This window comes from Solanum lycopersicum, chromosome 4 (genome assembly GCF_036512215.1).
Source record: "Solanum lycopersicum chromosome 4, SLM_r2.1".
NCBI classification, from domain to species: domain Eukaryota; kingdom Viridiplantae; phylum Streptophyta; class Magnoliopsida; order Solanales; family Solanaceae; genus Solanum; species Solanum lycopersicum.
This window is the reverse complement of record NC_090803.1, coordinates 34,371,122-34,390,224: the sequence shown is the minus strand read 5'-3', so window position 1 is coordinate 34,390,224 and position 19,103 is coordinate 34,371,122. Positions and strand designations below refer to the sequence as shown.

Sequence of the window (19,103 nt, the reverse complement as noted above, 5' to 3'; positions counted from 1 at the left end):
TTGTGTAGTAAGAGTATCAAATATATTATAAGCACTTCTAAAGTAATTAAATGAATCCATAACCAAAGGTCATGCCACTCATTGGGACAACTCTCAACATGCTCTAATAGAATGACATATGAACTCATGAAACTCATTGAATGGAGTGTTCATCGTCCATTAATGATGATATGAATCTACTACACTAAAGTAAGTAAGTAACGTGAGTTATAACATAATTAAAGGGGTCTAAAGTAAGTAACTAACTAGAATGGGGTGTTAAAGGAAGTGAGACAAGTCTCACTTACACCTAAGCTACTATGTTAAAAGAATACTTATGTATGAAGGTGTTAGAATGTGTGAGCCAGTCTCATTAACACCAAAGGTTTATATGTAAGGAAAATTCACATTTCATCAATATAAATTAAGGATGACCAATCATTAATAGAGTAAGTAAATCTCAATCTAGAAGCAAGCCTCCATAATGCTTGAGTCAACACTAAAAGATAAAGAAGAAATGAACATTCACGTAATGAGGTGAGTAATTATGTTTATATATGATGCTAATGAAAATGGTGACAACATTATAAGAGGATAAGATTAATGGTGAAACAAATCTCGACAAAGCCTTAGTAAAGGTCACTAAAAGTACTCACCTAAGAGAGTGTTGATTATCAAGAGACAAGTCTCAATCATACTCTATATTTAAGTGTAAGGACAATTCACACTTAATACTAATGATGAGATGAGAAATCATCTAATGAGAAATGATGCCCTCATGCTAGAAGCCAGATTCCATGATGGATGAGTTGAATGTAATGGAACTTTATACTTTCACGTAACTCTTATGAGATGAGACTAACCGGCATGAAGGGTATGGGTCTTCTTATATATCCTAGTATTTGAACCAATACTGCCAATATAGGGATCTAGAAGGGTTCGACTCCCTATATACGCTAGCATGATTGTGTCACTTTGGCCGGTGATTCCACCTCTTTTCGGTATGGGGCAGACACTGGATTTCATGATGCTCACATGATCTATGTCGGTTAAGGTTAAAGATCCCAAAGAAAGAATTAGGCCAGCGTCAATGTATGAAAGGTTATGAAATGAACGATACCGAAGGTGTTTGTGCAAGACAATCAGGAGGTGAAATTAAATTCAAGTAATGACATTAGGTCATTCTTGGTCATTGCACTTCATGATCCCGATGAGAGTCTTAAGCTTCATTGTAGGTATAGCTGGTGTTTACATTAGCCTACAAATGAATGAAATGAATAATGTGAAGTACGAATGAACGAATGAATCAGACTCTGTGTTTGCTAAAGAAGGCCCTTGGGTTGAGGTCCCATATGTTGGAACCTCACTTGATATGTCTTAATGCTACATCAACGATTACAAAGTCTCGTTTGTATGAAATGTAAAATATATAAAACATGAAAGTAATTAAATCTTTGGCATGATCAATAGAGAATTGCTTATCAAAAGGTAATGAATATATAGTGCAAAGAATGATTCACTATAAGGTAGGGAAATCATTCCTTAGTCCTTGGATTACTTACATAGATTCATTGTGGGTATGGGACTACAATGAATCATTGCACTTGTAAGTAAAACATAGGACCAAAAGAATTATTGAACTACACACAACAAGAAGAAAAAGACTTAAAAATAATCTAAATGTACAAAAAGGAGCTCTCGGCCTAAGAGGATAAAAAATCTCAAATCTCCCGAGTTGTTCTAAAATTATATTGAGTATAATAATATTTTGTAATCATATAGAAAATGAGTTGTGTGCTTTAAATGAATTAAAGTACATCATATTCATAACACAATTCACAACTAATGATTTAGGAAAGTCTAGTGACTAGGCTTTCCAGAAATAGCATGTTGGTTAGGAAGAACTTTCTTTGATTATGTAAAGCCTTATGTGTATGTGTGCATACACCTATACTTACTACAAGTGGTGTACTAACCCCTACTATTTACTATTTTATCGATGCAGGTTAAGGTACAAATTGACGACTCTTGCAATGGTTTGGACATCAGCGTTTCTCCAGACCATTTGGTAGGTCCTCTTGATTTTGAGGATGCTACAATTTTAGTCTAGCCTTAGTATCAGACAAAGCTAGTGGATCGTTTCTTTGGTACTTTCATTTTGAAGCTTTGGTAATAAGGCCATGTTGGAAAACGTATTTATGATTAATTCTTCTTCTGTTTCGAATTGATTCTTGTGATAAATGGTTGTTACATTTATGTTGAGCTTAGTATATGATGAATTCATGAGATTAAATATATGAAGTCTATGTATACATCATACGTTTAAAAGTTTTAAATTTTTTGCTAAAAATAACCATATGAATGTGATAAATGCAAGATGAGGCTTGTCTGCGACCTGTGAGAGGTCAATGATGCCGGTTGCGATCCAGATTCTAGAATCTGTGTCGTGACACTTTAGGATTACCTTACAATGGCGACAAGAAGCTCATGATGAATTTCCTAAGGTTCTATACAATTACATTCAAGCCAATTAACCTTAAGTCCATCATTCCTTTGCTTTAAAGGATACCAGTACAACTTACTACTTCAACATTCATAAGCTTACCACTAGGTTCAAGGTTTCACATAAAAGACTCTCTTAACATCATTTAAGGTCTCATGTCATTCATACTTTCAAGATTAACAGAGATTAGAATTCTAAGTAATAAATCACATATTCACATTCATACATACATCAAGCAAGGGACACAAGTCAACTAAGACAAGACACCACATACTTCACTTTAACTTACAATACATGTCATTCTAGAAGCACATAGAAGTAATTTGTCATCTTTAAGTACCCTTATATATTATCATATCGACATGATTATTACCATCATAGACTCATATAGTCAAGTAGGAATAACCAAGACTCAACCCTAAGACTATACACATAGGGTCAAAGTCATAGACTATAACATGATCACCTAACTAGCATTATTAGAAGAACACATATATGAATTCACATGTAGATAGATATTATCATGATTCACATAATCAAATGCACAAATAACCACATTACTTCAAGTAGTTTTCTGCCAAGGCCATGATCATCATATTACTTAAAATAACGCCGACAAGGCCACATCAATTGCAAGTAAAGCGCATAACAACGCCACCATAAGTGGACCATACCAATCACAACACAATTAAAGTCTAATTAACATCAAAATAAATGAAATAGGGAATCTTACAACCAAAGTATCCTCAACACCTCAATGTAATGCCAAATCACCAATTCGATATCACAAGGCCATTAACCATGGCCATAACCAACAATTCAAAATAATTATAACAATATTCGTGAAAATAGGTCAAATTACTAAATATTCATCGACCCAATTAAACCTAGGTATCAAAATTACTAAAATTATTACCTCATTAGACAGCCCATAGAAATCTACACCATAATTCATCAACATTAGATCAATATCAAGTAACTCATAACTTAGTCAAAAACTAGGGTTTATCCTATTCATGGGTTCATAGGTAATTTAGGTTAGAATAATCAATACAAGAACAATTTAATCCATACTAAACTTCTAAAAACAATTGATGCAAGAACACATGGTAGAATCATGAAATTGGACAATTCACATTTGAAAACTTTAGAAAACATCTTGAGGGTTGGGATCCTTGAGTTTTGACTCCAATGGATTTCTAGAGAGTATTATAAGGGATTTGGGTTTTTGATTTGGAAGAATGATATCTTCTAAGTGTTAAACACTTATAGACACATTTAAAATACCAAAAATACCCTTAAGTATTAGCCAAAACACTTATTTGGAAGTGGGGTGAAATTACAACTTTATCCCTCACTTAATAGTGAAGCTACGCAGAACACAACTTCACAGACGGAAGGGCCATCGACGGCCCATCCCTTGACCAACGGACCATCCTGTTTGTCCATGTTCTATGCATAAGGCTTGTATTTGGTCCCTCCTTTCACCACTATAAATACGAAACGATGATACCCAACCAATGGGGCGTCGATTGACACACTGGGCGTTGACTGCCTCCGTGGTTTTGGCTGTCTGGGGCAGCCTTGGCACCAATTTTGGGTCCTTCCTCAAGGACCGTTGGATGGTCCTTGGGGATATTATCCTGGATGTTTCCAACCCAAACATGAAATTTTATGATTTTGGCACCTATCACGTGAATTTCACCCATAATGAACACGTAAAACTCGACGAAACATGCTTAGACACACAAGGTCATTTAAAGGCAACACTTTCGAACGTCATGGATGTTCTTGGACGTTTGACCTTCAAACTTCACGAAACATGACAAACTTCCTATATACACTATAATAAATCATTGAATTATATTATAAACTCATGAATTAAACATAAATACATCAAACCACACATAAGGCATATAGGTGACTTAGTCGTCGAACGTCTTGGTCGTCCCTTGACGTTTGACTTCCAATGCACCCAAAATCTTAGACACTGTCTCTATACCATTTAATATAACTTTTTAGGACCTTAGAGAATCAACACCAACATTTTATGTTGTAGTTCGCCTAAGTCATTTTCTGGGTCTTACAAAATGTCTACTTGTTCAATGGATAGATAGAGTCCCATTCCACCACCTACCCTAAGTATTACACACTTAAGAAGACTTAGTTAATGTCATTCATTTGTGAGGGTTAACTTTAATTGATATAGACCATGATAGGTAGACATGGAATCTCGGTGTTAACCCCTACCGGATGAGGGTTCCCCACTTGCCTAAGGTATGGTCATATTCTTAGCCTTTACATGGATTGTCCAATAGATACACCTATGTGGGCCATTGTTTCTAAGTAACTCATTGTCTACTAATGAGGAACACTCCTCTCAAGAGGTACATTTGATACAACATCTCTACTCATGAAGTGTACCCACCCCTTTAACGAATTCTCTCGGTGCTAAGCATAACTCCCCCACGGAGTCTTAAATATTCATTTACAATATGTTGAGGGATTTTAGCATCACATCTCAACTAAAGAAGAGTATTTGTCCCTAGAGGTTACTTTTGAACACCACATCTCAACTCACGAAGGGTATCCAACCTCCAACCTATCTTTGAAAGCTCTTTGGAATTGCAAGGTTGCTACTAAACACTTCATTTAGGGTTTAGGGTTTTTTTATAAACGACCCTTGAGGTGGGTCAGGGGCTTAGCATCACCCCCAGGCCTTATCATTCATAAAAGCAAATATTACAAGAAGGGGGGCTTGACCTTACCTTCTATGATTTGGTAGGTATATACTTGACTTATCTACTAAGATATGTCAATTCAACCTTATACAATATGATGCCTATCTATTGGAAGAAAACTAAGTCCTAAGAAAGCATGAATTAGGGAGACTCTCCCTTTACATGATCAAAGAAAAAGAAAATAAAAGATAAACCTGTTCTAAACACTTAAAGTCAAAGAATAAGTTTAATGAATTTTGAAGTACAACATATTTGCTATAAAGATTAAACTAAGGAGGATGCTTAATTCTCTTAAGCTTCCTTCTTCTAAAATTTTGTATGCCCATCTTCTCCAATAAGTAACTTCCTCTAATAACTCCTTTAAGTTGTGTTGTTGTATAGAAATGTTGAATCATTTCCAAGTTGTGACTCCATTTAGATAGCAAATCTGCAGTAGAGTTTGCTTCTCTATATGTATGATGGCATTGAAATTGATCAAGTTTGCTAATTATTTGTCGAATGTGTTGGACAGCTTCTTCATATCTCCATGGTATCTTTATTGTGTTGGTTATCCATTTATACAGCAACTCAGAGTCAACTTCCAATTCAATTCTTTTGAAGCCATGTTGTTCACACCAATCCAGCCCATATTGTGCAACTTTTATCTCTGCAATGTTATTAGTACCAAAGCCAAATGATAAGGAAAAAGCATAAACTATCTTACCTTGATGATCCCTTAGAATTCCTCCTCCTCCAATCTTGCCAGATCTCTGTAGTGCACTACCATCTGTATTAAGTTTATAAGTTCCTAGCACTGGTTTCTTCCATATTATCATATCAATCTTATATTGTTGATGACATTGATCAACTAAATTAATCAATTTGCTCCAATTAGATTGCCATGGAATAGTAGGAAACACACTTTGTATAATCTGCATCACATCTTTGAAAATGCCATATTGAACTCTATATATACTAGACTGCTTGCTTCCATACTTGACAGCACACCTATTTTTCCAAAGATTCCAACAAATAAAATTAGGTAAAATATGTAAAAGCAATTTATGTACCTCATTCTTTGTTTGCTGCTGTCTCCATTGAAGTAGTTGATGTCTCAAGTTTGTATTGACTGGTATTATGCCTACTGTTGAAGCATGAATCTTCCATATATATTTGGCAAAGTTGCCATTGATCAAAATATGATTAATGTCATCTTTGCCTTTTCTGTAACAACAATAACATTCTGAAATATCCTTACCAAATTTATGCAGAATTTCATTAGTAGGTAATTTACCTTTTAAAGCTCTCCAAATAAAGAAGGCTATTTTGAAAGGTATATGTTTATGCCATATAATATTATTAATAGGATCAGAGTTTCTTTTTTTTCTAATAATCTCCCATGCAGAAGAGATGTTAAAATTGCCAGATTCTGCAGGCATCCATATTGCAGTATCTTTTTTGCTTGCATTATATTTGAAATCAGTTTGTAAAATGTCAGGAATCATCCAAGGAGGTACATACTGTCTTAATAAGCTTTCATTCCATTTCCCTTCTATGAGGAAATCAGAAACTGTAGAATTATTTAGATTAGAGATATGATCACATTTAAAGGCAAGAGGTTCAATATCTAACCAGTTGTCCCACCAAAAACTGCAATTACCAGAGTAAATATGCCATTTAATAAGAGATTCTACTTTGTGTCTATTTCTAGTTAGATATCTCCAAACAATGGAATCTCCAGTATCATATTTTTTAGCCACAGGATTTGCTCTTTGACAATATATGGCCTTTAAAAACTGACTCCACAAAGAATTTTTGGTTCTAAAATCCCACCATTGTTTATATTGAAAGGCAGTGCAAACATCTTCCAATAACCTTACTCCAATACCACCTTCATTAGTAGGATAAGCCATATTTTCCCAAGAAGACCAATGATATTTTTTTCCATCTTTCTCTATACCCCAAAAGAAATCAGCAATCAACTTAGTAATACAATTTAAAGTAGTTTTAGGAGGAGAAATGGCTGCTAAAGTATGTATAGGTATAGATTGCAAGACATGTTTAACCGAAGTAATTTTGCCTCCAAAATTCAGAATTTTTGAATGCCACCCTGCAATCCTTTTGATCACCTTTTCTACCATCTCAGAATAGTAGATAATCCTTTGTCCTCCAATATATAAAGGGCATCCAAGATAATTGATAGGGCTATTTTTCATACTAAAACCAGTAGCTCTTTTGATTTCTTCTATAATATCTTGACTGATATTTGAAGTAACCATAAAAAAGCTTTTATCCTTATTAACTTTCTGATCAGAAACTTCTTCATACTCCTCTATAGTCTTCATTATAAGGTGAAGGGAATTACTCTCAGTAGAAGTAAATATAATTATATCATCTGCAAAACTAAGGTGATTAATTTGTGGACCATTAATTTCCATCTGAAACCCTCTATACAACTGATTTTGATAAAGGAGATTGAGTTGTCTTGAAAACACTTCAGCACCTAAAATAAATAGTGCTGGAGATAAGGGATCACATTGTTTAAGACCCCTCTTAGATTTAAAAAATCCATGCCTCTTCCCATTGATGACAATAGAATACCAATTATTGCTCATTATTCTCCAAATTCTATCAATAAACACTTCACTGAACCCCATTTTTCTCAAAACAATACAAGTATATGTCCAAGAAACTCTATCATAGGCTTTAACCATATCCAATTTGATGACTACATTAAAGCCTTCTCTTGGTTTTTTAATGCCATGTATAATTTCCTGAGCCAATAAAATGTTCTCAGAAATGCTTCTCCCTTTGACAAAACCTGATTGATTTTCTGATACAATATAAGGTAAAATAGATGCCAATCTAGAACTAATGATCTTAGAAATGATCTTATTGGTAAAGTTACTAAGGCTGATAGGTCTGAAGTCTTTGAATCTGCAAGGATGTTCAACTTTAGGAAGTAATACTAGACAAGCATGAGACATATATCTAGGCATAATATTTCCACTAAAAAAATATTTAACAGCAGCCAAAAGATCTTCTTTAATAATATCAAAGTATACTTGGAAAAATTTTCCTCCAAATCCATCAGGACCAGGTGCAGAATGAGGATTCATATTCATAATGATCTTTTTTAATTCTTCCTCATCTGGTAATCTATCTAAATCCTCATTCTGTGCTTGAGTAATAAAATGGTTAATGCACTGTAGTTTATCCTGATTAATCTGATCATTTTTTCCAGTAAAAATCTCCTCATAATAATCACAAGCCCCTTTAGCTATATTGTCTTCACCTTATATCCAAGCCCCACTATCATCCATCACTTTGTGAATAACCATTCTATGTCTTTTTCCTCTAATCACAGCATGAAAATACTTTGTGTTTGCATCCCCCTCATTTAACCAATGCAACTGAGTTTTCTGTTGGAGAATCTTATGTTCCAATTTCAAATACTTAATATAATTAGCATTGACAGCATTCAATTTTTCTCTATTTTCAATACAATTTGTTTAGAGTCATATCAGCTTCAGCTTTATTCACCAACTCCTCATGCTTCTTTACCTGATCAAAAACATCACCATATTCTTGTTTTGACCACAATCTTAAGGTTTTAGTTAACCTTTTCATTTTTGTATGTAGAAGCCACATAGGATTTCCTATCACATTCCTTTTCCAACAGTTCTCCACAATTGTTAAGAATGAAACATTCTCAGTTCAATAGTTCAGAAATTTAAAATATTTAACAATATTGGACTGTGGATTACTTATTTCCATCAATAAAGGGCTATGATCTGATCCTACTGAAGGAAGATGAGTAATGTTAGATTGAGGCATTGTTTCAATCCATTTATCATTAATCATACCCCTATCCAGTCTTTTCCAGATTCTTGCACCATCCCTTCTATGATTGCACCATGTATAATCTTGGCCATGATATCCCATATCCACTAAACCACAGGCCTCAATAATACTAATAAACTCCAAACTTTTATTGATATTATACTCTCTACCACCCAGCTTCTCACTACTTGAAGTTATAACATTGAAGTCACCTAGTATACACCAAGGGTACAAAGTTTCAGAACACTTTAACATACTATCCCAAAGAGGTTTCCTCAGCTGGTCTTTACACTTAGCATATACAAATGTCATAAGAAACTTGTCACTGTAATTTCCATGGCTAATTTCACAGGTCACTTGTTGTTGATTACTATCCATAATATCACAAGTAACTTCATTAGACCAAAAAAGCCAGATTTTATTATTAGAATTACAATAACTATGATCCATGAGCAACTGCAATCTATAAGATTCTATGAGAGATTGATTAGAAAATGGTTCTAAAATGGCCAACATAGACAGATTATGAATCTTCTTAAGATTGATCAACCTTTCTAGAGCACCAAAAGTATTGATGCTTCTAATATTCCAGCATAGAAACTTAGACATCAAAAACCTCTACTTCTAGCTCTAGTGTTAGGTTTACTGAGGCTAGTATTTTTATTAGAATTCTGAATTTTCCTACCTCTTGGAGAAAGGCTTTGTTTGCCAGTAACATCTCTAATTTCTTCCACATTAGAGGTGTTTAACAAAGGACCCTTTTAAACTTGGTAAGAAGTACCTATGTCTTCCCCTGGCTCCCTACCTTCCCCTAAAAATTGAGTATTAAGATCATACTCATCCTCAGAGTCTGGTTCTTTATACTCATCTAAATTGTCTCTATGATGAGTACTAGGATCATTGCCAAGGTTAGAAGATTTAGGATTGACATTCTTATCAGAAAACTGTTGAGGATCTTTAAAATTAGATTTATCAGGAGGTATTTTATCATTTAAGGACCCCTGTTCTACCATTTTACCCTTTTCTTTAGAATTTCTAGATTGATTAATTCTATGTGTCTCCTGACAATCACCATCCTCACCTCCAACAGCTACACCAGCATTAATAGCTCAACCAACAGTATTATGAGCAATATGGGGTGTTGGGATAGGGAGCATTGAGTCAATACCTGAGCTGGTTATTTTTTCTTGTTGATAACCAGTTTGTTCCCTTCTAGAAACTTGACTCTCATTTCTTTGATGAGTAGAAGCATAATTTTGTGAAGGCCTGTGTTGAGTCAGAGGCCTATGTTCTTGTACTGTATGTTCCTCTACTCCTTCAGTAGTTATGATCTCCTGCACTTCAAGATCAATATAGGTATTTTTAGTAGGAATAGGAACAATACCTGTCTGAGCCTGAGCTTGTTGAACAACATCTTTGTCTGCATTGATTCTGACTTGTTGTGGTTAATTCCTTCTTTTTTGTGTGTGCCATGCTTCTTGTAGTACTTGTTGTTGATTGTCATGTAGTTGGTGTCCTTGTTGATGCTGATTTAACTCCCTTAAACCAGATTCCATAGGTTTAGGAATCTGCATATCCTCATTATTATTATGAACACTGTCAAGCCTTTCTTTATTTCTTTCCATCTGTTTTTTCCTTTTATTCTCAACATCCCTTTGTTTGATAATACAAGCCATTTCTTTATGTCCTTGATGCTTACAGTAGAAGCAATAGTCTGGAATATTGTCATAATCAATTTTTTGCCATCTTCCATCTATTATGTCCTCTCCAATGTATCCCATCCAAATATGTGATGGTCTGTCTTTGGTTAAATCAACTTGGACCTTTACTCTAGCCTGACTACCTCTTGTTTTGTTAATAGAAGCTGAGTCTAGGTATAAAACTCTACCAATTGGGGATAGCAGGCTGGTAATAAACTCTTTGTTATAACAATGCCAAGGTAATTCTGGCAAGGATATCCATATGGGGACAAGAGGAGTTTCTTCATCAGGCTTGAAATTTGGAGTCCAAGCCTGGATCCTCATTACTTGTCCAGCAATTGTCATTCGTTGTTTTGTCCACACTATATTATAATCCAATTCATTGTCAAGGTCTATATATACATGCCTAGAATTAAAGTGTGCTATTTTTACTCCACCAGAAAGTTGTGTTTGGAGGATAAAATTTTTTCTAATAAGTTCCACTTTAGGCATTGTGTAGATGAACTTTCCAATCAATGTAAACTTGCATGTTGAAGCTAAATCCTTAACAATTTCATCCTTAACATAAAGGACTGCTGGAAGACCCTGCTTAGTGGTAATCTCAGGATCACTCAAATTAATACTAACTTCCTTTTTTGATTGATTAAACCTCAGTCGATCTGCATAGGTTTGAATGACTGTGTATGGTGCTGGTTCTTGAGTTTGATCATTCTTGGGCAAATTTTCAGAATTGCCTAAGGGAGGATCATTTTTATCCATCCTATTTCTATTGCTAGGTCTATCAAAGTTAGAAGAAATCTTTGGAAAATTTGTTTGCTAGTTAGTTCTAGCCGAATCAGTCCTTCTCCCAACATTTTGCAAATTACCATCAAAATTGGAATTATTAACAACATTAAGAGTATTACCTTGATTGTGTCCTTGTTGAGTATTAGTGCCTTGTTGCTTGGGTAATTCAGTTGGATTCCCAATTCGTTGGCTATTTTGATTGGGATATGCAACTGCTGATGTCGAAAGAGGAATTCTTGTATTCGTATGAGCAATTTGAGATTGTTGTTGATAAATTTCTGTTTCCTTGTGAGAATGATCAACAAGATATTGAGAAGATATATTGGGATTTCCTGGGGGATCACCATCTCGACTTCCATGTTCTTGAACAGGTTTCTGCGATTCCACCATTAGAGCACCTTGTCGAGAATCAATATCATGAATTTCCTTGCTTGCCTTTCCTTGTTGAGTCATTCCATGTAATGATTCCCCAGTAATGGCTTCTTGTCGCAAACCTTCCAATCGATTTATTGCAGAGCTCGATTGCGCTGCCTCCATCGAACTCGATTTCGCCGATTCACTCGCTTGCGATTTCATCGCGTCACTTGCCTGTAGTTTCTCCGACCCTATCACCTGTGAATCGCCTCTTACCAAATCTTGCAAATTATCCGACCTTTGTCTATCGCCTAATTGTCCTCTTAGATTTCGATCCATTTCACCTTGATAACGAATCTCATCCATCTCTGCCTCTATCGTCGCGACCTAGATTGCTTCTTCCCTCAAGCGCGAAGAGGTAGAAGATGATCCATCCATTATATCGCTAATTTTTGCCTGAACATCCAATTCCTCCACTCCTGATGGCGGATCAGGAGGACGAAATCGCTCATCCACCGGATTACCTACCATTCCAAACACGTTTTACTAATCTAATTCACAGATTAGAAACGAAGAACACCAGAATTCGTGCAAATTTCCTAGAGAGAGAAAATTTTTAGAGAGAGAAAATTTTAGAGAGAGAAAAAATTTGAGAAATGAAAAAGCGATAAGGTTTAGGGTTTAGGGTTTAGGGTTTAGGGTTCCCCAAAATCCTCCTTTTAATTACTAGAGTTATTTAGAGATAGTAGGGAACGATCTTGACACTTAATCTCTACTCACAAACTGTGTAAACCCTACAATTTCCCATTATCATTCATAAACTTCATTCATACATTCAAAATGTGTGTGTGTGAATAAATGTGAGCACGCCTTTCACATAACCATCAAATTTATAACTTTATTTCTAAACATGCTCATACCTTTATTCATCATAATTCACATACTAGCTTGCTTCAAAAATATATATTTTTCATTTAGACATAGCATCTTCAAGATACACATATCTACTTTCTAAGACATATCATGCATACACATCATAACTTCTCCTTACTACACATTCAATGACTTCAAGGCCACACTCACATTACATATATATTAAGTTTACTTCAAATAGCGCCACCAAAGATGGACCATACCACTCAAAATTACTTTAATAAAAACTAAACAACGTACACCAACTTACCCTTCATCAAAGACTTAGCGACCTTTACCTCAAAACTTTAAAAAGTCTTCATACTAAGCATAATAAGTAGTAGCTATTCACTATACAACATAAAGAAATACAACTCTAACATTATCTAAACATATACACTAAACCTACTCCATAAGCCAGGAGTTTATAATATGCATGAGCACGGGTTCATTGGGGTTTTGACCTTAATATCATCAACTAACATTGAAAATAACATATTTCATTCAGTAAAACATTTTCATGTAAAGACCCATTCTTAGAATAAAAGATAGACGAATTTGGAGTTTGAAACCCTTTTGGAAAAGCGTTTGGAATGGATCCTTAAATGAAAGAAGGTTCAAGGATGAAATTACCATACCAAAATATGAATAAGCCCACGAAAGTTTTATGATAAAATGTCCAAGACCTTTAATCTTAGACCTTCGGTCACATCGTGGGAGCACCCCCTAGACGTAACCAGCGTTATCATCCTCCTTGAGGACTAAGACTAGCCTCTTAGCTTACATCATTACATTCATAGTCCAAAATGCGGAAAATTTAAAACTTTTCTATATCTATTTTGAGATTTACATATACCTCTCACATACACATAATATAGTCACATCGAGTTTACATAGGCCTTTCGTATAGGGATATTACTTAGTCTTCTACTTTTATTATACATAGATATATAAGATATAACATAGTCTTAAAACCGGATGTCTCATCTCATCCATCTACAACAAGAGTATATCAATTGTTCCTACCCATACATGAACATAATAAAGCCACATATGGGCTGTACAATGTTTAGTACTCAAATGAAAAAGGAAAGAACTAGACGTCATATAACTAGAACAACATCAAAAGCCTGATAGTGGCATTGCCCTCGGAAAGTGAGGAACTACCCAACTTGGATGAGTGATAATTTCAAGTCTTCCATCAAAGTAGTTTCAAAAGCCCTTCAACGATCGGAACCAAAAATATTGGGGAAAAGGAAGATAATAGGGGTTAGTACACCACTTGTACTAAGTATGAGACCATATGCACACACATCATAAAATCATGAAAAAGGGGAAATTTCATTTAAGTATGCAATTCACTTTGAAAAGCCTTGTGCACATTTAAGAAGACTATACCAATCAACAAGACATATTCATTAAGTCAAGAGCATGTACATCACAAGACCAACAACAATAAGTCTAGTCAAGCCAACATCCATATCTACATAGTTTGAACACATAGTTAAGTCAACCCTATTATCAAGCTATAACATCAACAATCATGAAAAAGAGTTCAATACATTTAACCAAAGCAATACCATTACCTATGAACTCTTATTAAGACAACTAGTGTAATGATTAAGCAAAGCTCCATAACCTTACTCAATCAAGTAAACTCAACAAGAACCATGACCAGTGTCTAACTTCACATAGCATATCATTAATAGTACATATCATCATACTTAAGCTATAGAGACCAAACACATATTCATAAGTGAAACAAATAATCATATAGTATCATCAAGGTGCAAGATCATCATATACATATCATGTACCATTACAATCATATACATTTAAATAACACCCTCCTAATACTTCCCTCAAGTCTAGCTAGTGCAATGTTTAGGTAGAGTCACATACTCTTACATAGACTAAGCTAAACCATTAGGTCATCCTAGTTAGAGTTCATTCCTTTAGTTCATTTTACATTTTTGAAACATCATGCCTTAACAAACATAGACCACATGATCTAATATGGAGTCTAGTGTAATGGAACCCTACACCGAAGGGAGGTGGACTACTTGCCAAGGTAGTACCGAAACATGAACATAGCAACTAGATGGATCCACTAGCTAGTATACCTATGGGGTCAACATAGTTCAAAAAATATAAGATATATTTAGGACCCTCTTTATGATACATGGATTTTAGTATCCAAATATCATGATTACATTAGTGACCCTATCTTCCCTATGTGGGAAGGGACACTCCTATCACTAATTCACTCGATGCTAAGCTAGAGTCCCTTTTGACATGTCTTTAATGTCATTGTTAATCATCATATCTTAATATAGGTCATAAGGTATATACCTTATATCATTATCATCATCATCATAGATCATTAGGAATTGCATGAGTATTGTCTTTCATTACAACTCATATAAGTGAGGTTAGCACATTTACATAGTCACATCATAATAAGGCACATTGGTAAGTTATCACCATCTGTATAACATTTACATCTTAGCGAACAACTCAAAATCCATAGTTCAATTCATTTCAGTTCAACATCATACCAACCCTATCAATCTTAATATAAGGTCTACTTCAATAAAACTTATTACTCAATAACAAGTAATCATAATGGAAGTAAAGAATAGAGATTACAAGACTTACTTAATCTTCTTCACAATGCCACCATCTAGGTCTTACCATCAACCGAAAACTTAACCCAACAACGGTATAATAGCATAATATAATGTTAACCAACATAATAACAATACCAATTGAATCATTAAACAATAATCCATCACTGGTTCATAACCTAGAATTAGAGACTTAGATCAAGTTCCTAGTCTACTTTTCCATCGAAGTCAATAACTCAAGAACAAGCATGGTAGGACTACAATTTATTTGAATATATTCATAAATTTTCACAATAACATCATATTATAGTAATTCACACATTAACAAGGACAATTACATCAATACTAGATAGTTCAATTCAAGATCAAAACCTAAGGTTAAGGGGAATAGGTCATCTTCAACAAACTAGAACAATCCATCAAAAAATAACATAATTGAGTTATAATAAATGTTAATCCATTAATAATATCCAAAATAAATCATTAAAAACTATTCGCAAGATCACTTTCGTATTGGATGAAGATCCCACATGAAAACACATCTTTTGAAACCAATTTGAATGAGCCCTTTGGGAAAAGAAGTACAAAAGGAAAAATGAATCTCATACGTTGATGATTGATAAAGTTTTATGGATAAACTTTGGTCCTTATAATACCTAGAACCCCTCAAATTTGACCTTCTACGGTGTTATTTAACTTGGGAGAGAGAAAGAAGAGAGAAGGAGGAGAATTTGGGTTTTGAAATTATGAGGGCTTAAGTTAGTCTAATTAGATTAAGGTCTTAACATAGGTCATTAAATAATTTAATTAGACCTACCTTAACCCCTAAATAAATATTTAATTTAATTAAACTAAAAACGAGCAGCAAAACCTGGGGATTCACAGACGAGACCCCGTCTACGCGTCGTTTGTCAATCAACAGACCAAGGTACCAACCGTCATGTTGGTCTGTTATTAGGTTCAGAGACTTTAAAAAACAGGATTCCCATGGATTTTTCTAAGTGTTCATCGATGGTGGACATCGACACCCCTTCGATTGGACCACGATCCGTTGTTGGCACTCGTTTGTACGCACTGCCTTTGGCAGCTTCTTGCCAAATTGCAAGGGTCCTCCTCAAGGGACCTTGGTTGGTCATTGGGGATTCTTACCCGGAATTTTTGACTATAAACTAAATTTAATATGTGTTAGAAACTCTTCCACCAAAATTTACCATTTTTCGACTCCTAAAACTTAGTCAAATAGGCTAAGGCACACTAGTACCTCATTGAACTAGTTTTCGGACGTCATGGACGTTCCTTGATGTTTTGATTTCTAAACTTCCTACATGAAACATATATCTTAAAATTGACATTAAAACAATTTCGAAGCCTTTTTAAAACTATGTTAGGCGCTAGATCATGTCTTAGAATTTCAGAGTATTACACCTTCCTTGAGTTCTATCTTCTACGGAGTTTAAGAGAGTCTTTCTTGAGGGAGGGGTTGATTTTTTTTTGAAAATGAAGACATAGGTTCTAGGAGTATAAACCAACATAATATACCCTAAATACACTTAAAAAAACTTCCTTTATTCATAAAAGAATTGGGGTGAATTTACAAAATCACCCCAAGCTTGGCCAAATCAAGACAACTTTTGCAGGCCACTAACGACACCCATCAACGACAAACTCATTTGATCTAGTTCCCGTTGATGAGGGATCATAGTTTTAGTCTGTAGCTCTAAAAACTGCAGACTTGCAGGTACAATCGATGGACTAAGTCAACAAGCCGTTTTTTGATCCATTGTCCATCGTTTCATTTGTTGAATGACACTGTTTTGGCAGTTTCTGTCTTAGAGTTGGGGTCCCCTTCTAGGGCCCTTGTGGTTCCTAGGTGGAGTCGTACCCGGATGTTAAACCCCTAAGAATTTTTGTCTAAGTCTTAGGTCCTTGCCATATCAATTAGAACCCCAAACAACTCCCAATACATACAAAGGCACACCAAAGCACATGCAAGCACATAGACGTCTAGTCGTCGAACTTCTTGGTCGTGCCTTGACATTTGAATTCCAAACTTACCAAAATGAACTCAAACACTAAAATTCACTATTTTAACACGTTATTCACTCAAGGCACACAAGTGAAGTTCTAGTTTTATGTATTTTATTATGAGGGTCATTACATTAGTCTCCTAAGGCCGAAACTATTAGGTAAATGTTAAGGATGACTTCAGGACATTTCAAAAAGGGAATTTAACATATTACCGAGCGAACTAGATATGAGAGGTGTCCCTTCCCGAGAGGGATGGTAGGTTCAATAATGTTCTCATGAGATGGAGACAACCACGCAAATGTGCATAAATGAGTTTCTTGCAAACCTAGTTCCTTAACTATGTGACCTCATAGGAAAACTAGCTAGTGGATCTACCTAGAATTTTATGTTCATTTTTGGTTCTATCTTGGATAGTAAAGAACCTTCATTAAGTGTAGGGTTTAATGACACCAGATTCCATGTTTAGCTCTCATTGTCTATTGTTGTGAAGGCAAATGTTCCTGAAAGTAAAATAAATGAATCAAAGTAACAAAGATGAACACTAACCAGGGTCTTGTATGTTTTCTAATGCATTATATGATGTCAATCTATGATATCTACTTGAAATTTCACTTGCATGTGTCTAATCTATTTTGCTCAACCATAATTATATGATGAACCTATGAACAATGAATTATGAAATTATGAAGATATACATGTTTTCATGAATTCATTTGAAATAAATTTATGATGCTTTAAAAGTAAAATATTGATGTTATTGTGAAAATATTTATCACTTATTATGATGATCATGATTGTGAAAGGTATTTCACACAACTGAATTCATATTTGTGAAAGATTTTCTCATCTATGTCAAATAATATTTGCAGATCTATTCTATGTTTTGGTCTTGAAATTTGTGGATTGGTACCAATCATTGTGTTTCCTATGTTAAAAATAATAGTTTATATTTATCTATTTCATTGGGATTTAGACTTAGCACCGAGAGGGATTTGAGATGGAGGCTCAAATAGGATAGTTTCTAGTAGAACCCTCTAGTCCCAAACTATGTGCCCCCATAGTATTGTATTAAATGGCATAGCTAGTGTATTATCTTTTGCAAATGATGATGTGTACAAATTCTACATTATAAAGTAGTGTCCCTATCTTTTGGTATGAAAGGATACACCATACTCCATGATATAATTCTTGTCACATCCGAGGAGCACCAACTAGACGTAATCGACGTCGTCCGTCCTCTTTGAGGACTAGGACTAGTCTCTTAGCTTACATCATTACATTCACAAGTCGAAAATGCAGAAAATTTAAAACTTTTCATCACTTCAACATTGAGGTTTATATAGACCTGTACACACACATAATATTTATATCGAGTATTGACCTTTCGAATAGGAAGATTACATAGTCTTCTACTTTTAATGCACATAGATATATAGAGTATAACATAGTCTAAAATGGATGTCTCATCTCATAACTATCTAGCAAGAATATAACAACGTGGGCCTAACCCATACATAAATGTAATAAAGCCACATATAGTCTATACAATGCCAAGTACTCAAATGAAAAAGGAAAAAACATAAGAGTCTTAAAACTAAAACAACTTCATAAGCTTGATATTGGCATTGCCCTCGAAAAGTGAGGACCTACC

General features: G+C 34.7%; 1 protein-coding gene across 1 annotated transcript; it reads right to left on the bottom strand.

Annotated features, from left to right (window-relative positions):
• Nucleotides 1-5,492: 5,492 nt before the first annotated feature.
• On the bottom strand, nt 5,493-11,504 carry LOC138348079 (uncharacterized). Its single transcript, XM_069296689.1, has 5 exons — nt 10,533-11,504; nt 10,214-10,439; nt 9,827-10,135; nt 9,069-9,257; nt 5,493-8,497 (listed from the first exon to the last, which is right to left on the bottom strand). The coding sequence occupies exons 1-5, from the start codon at nt 11,502-11,504 to the stop codon at nt 5,493-5,495; spliced, it is 4,701 nt and encodes a 1,566-aa protein (XP_069152790.1).
• Between the last annotated feature and the right edge of the window lie 7,599 nt (nt 11,505-19,103).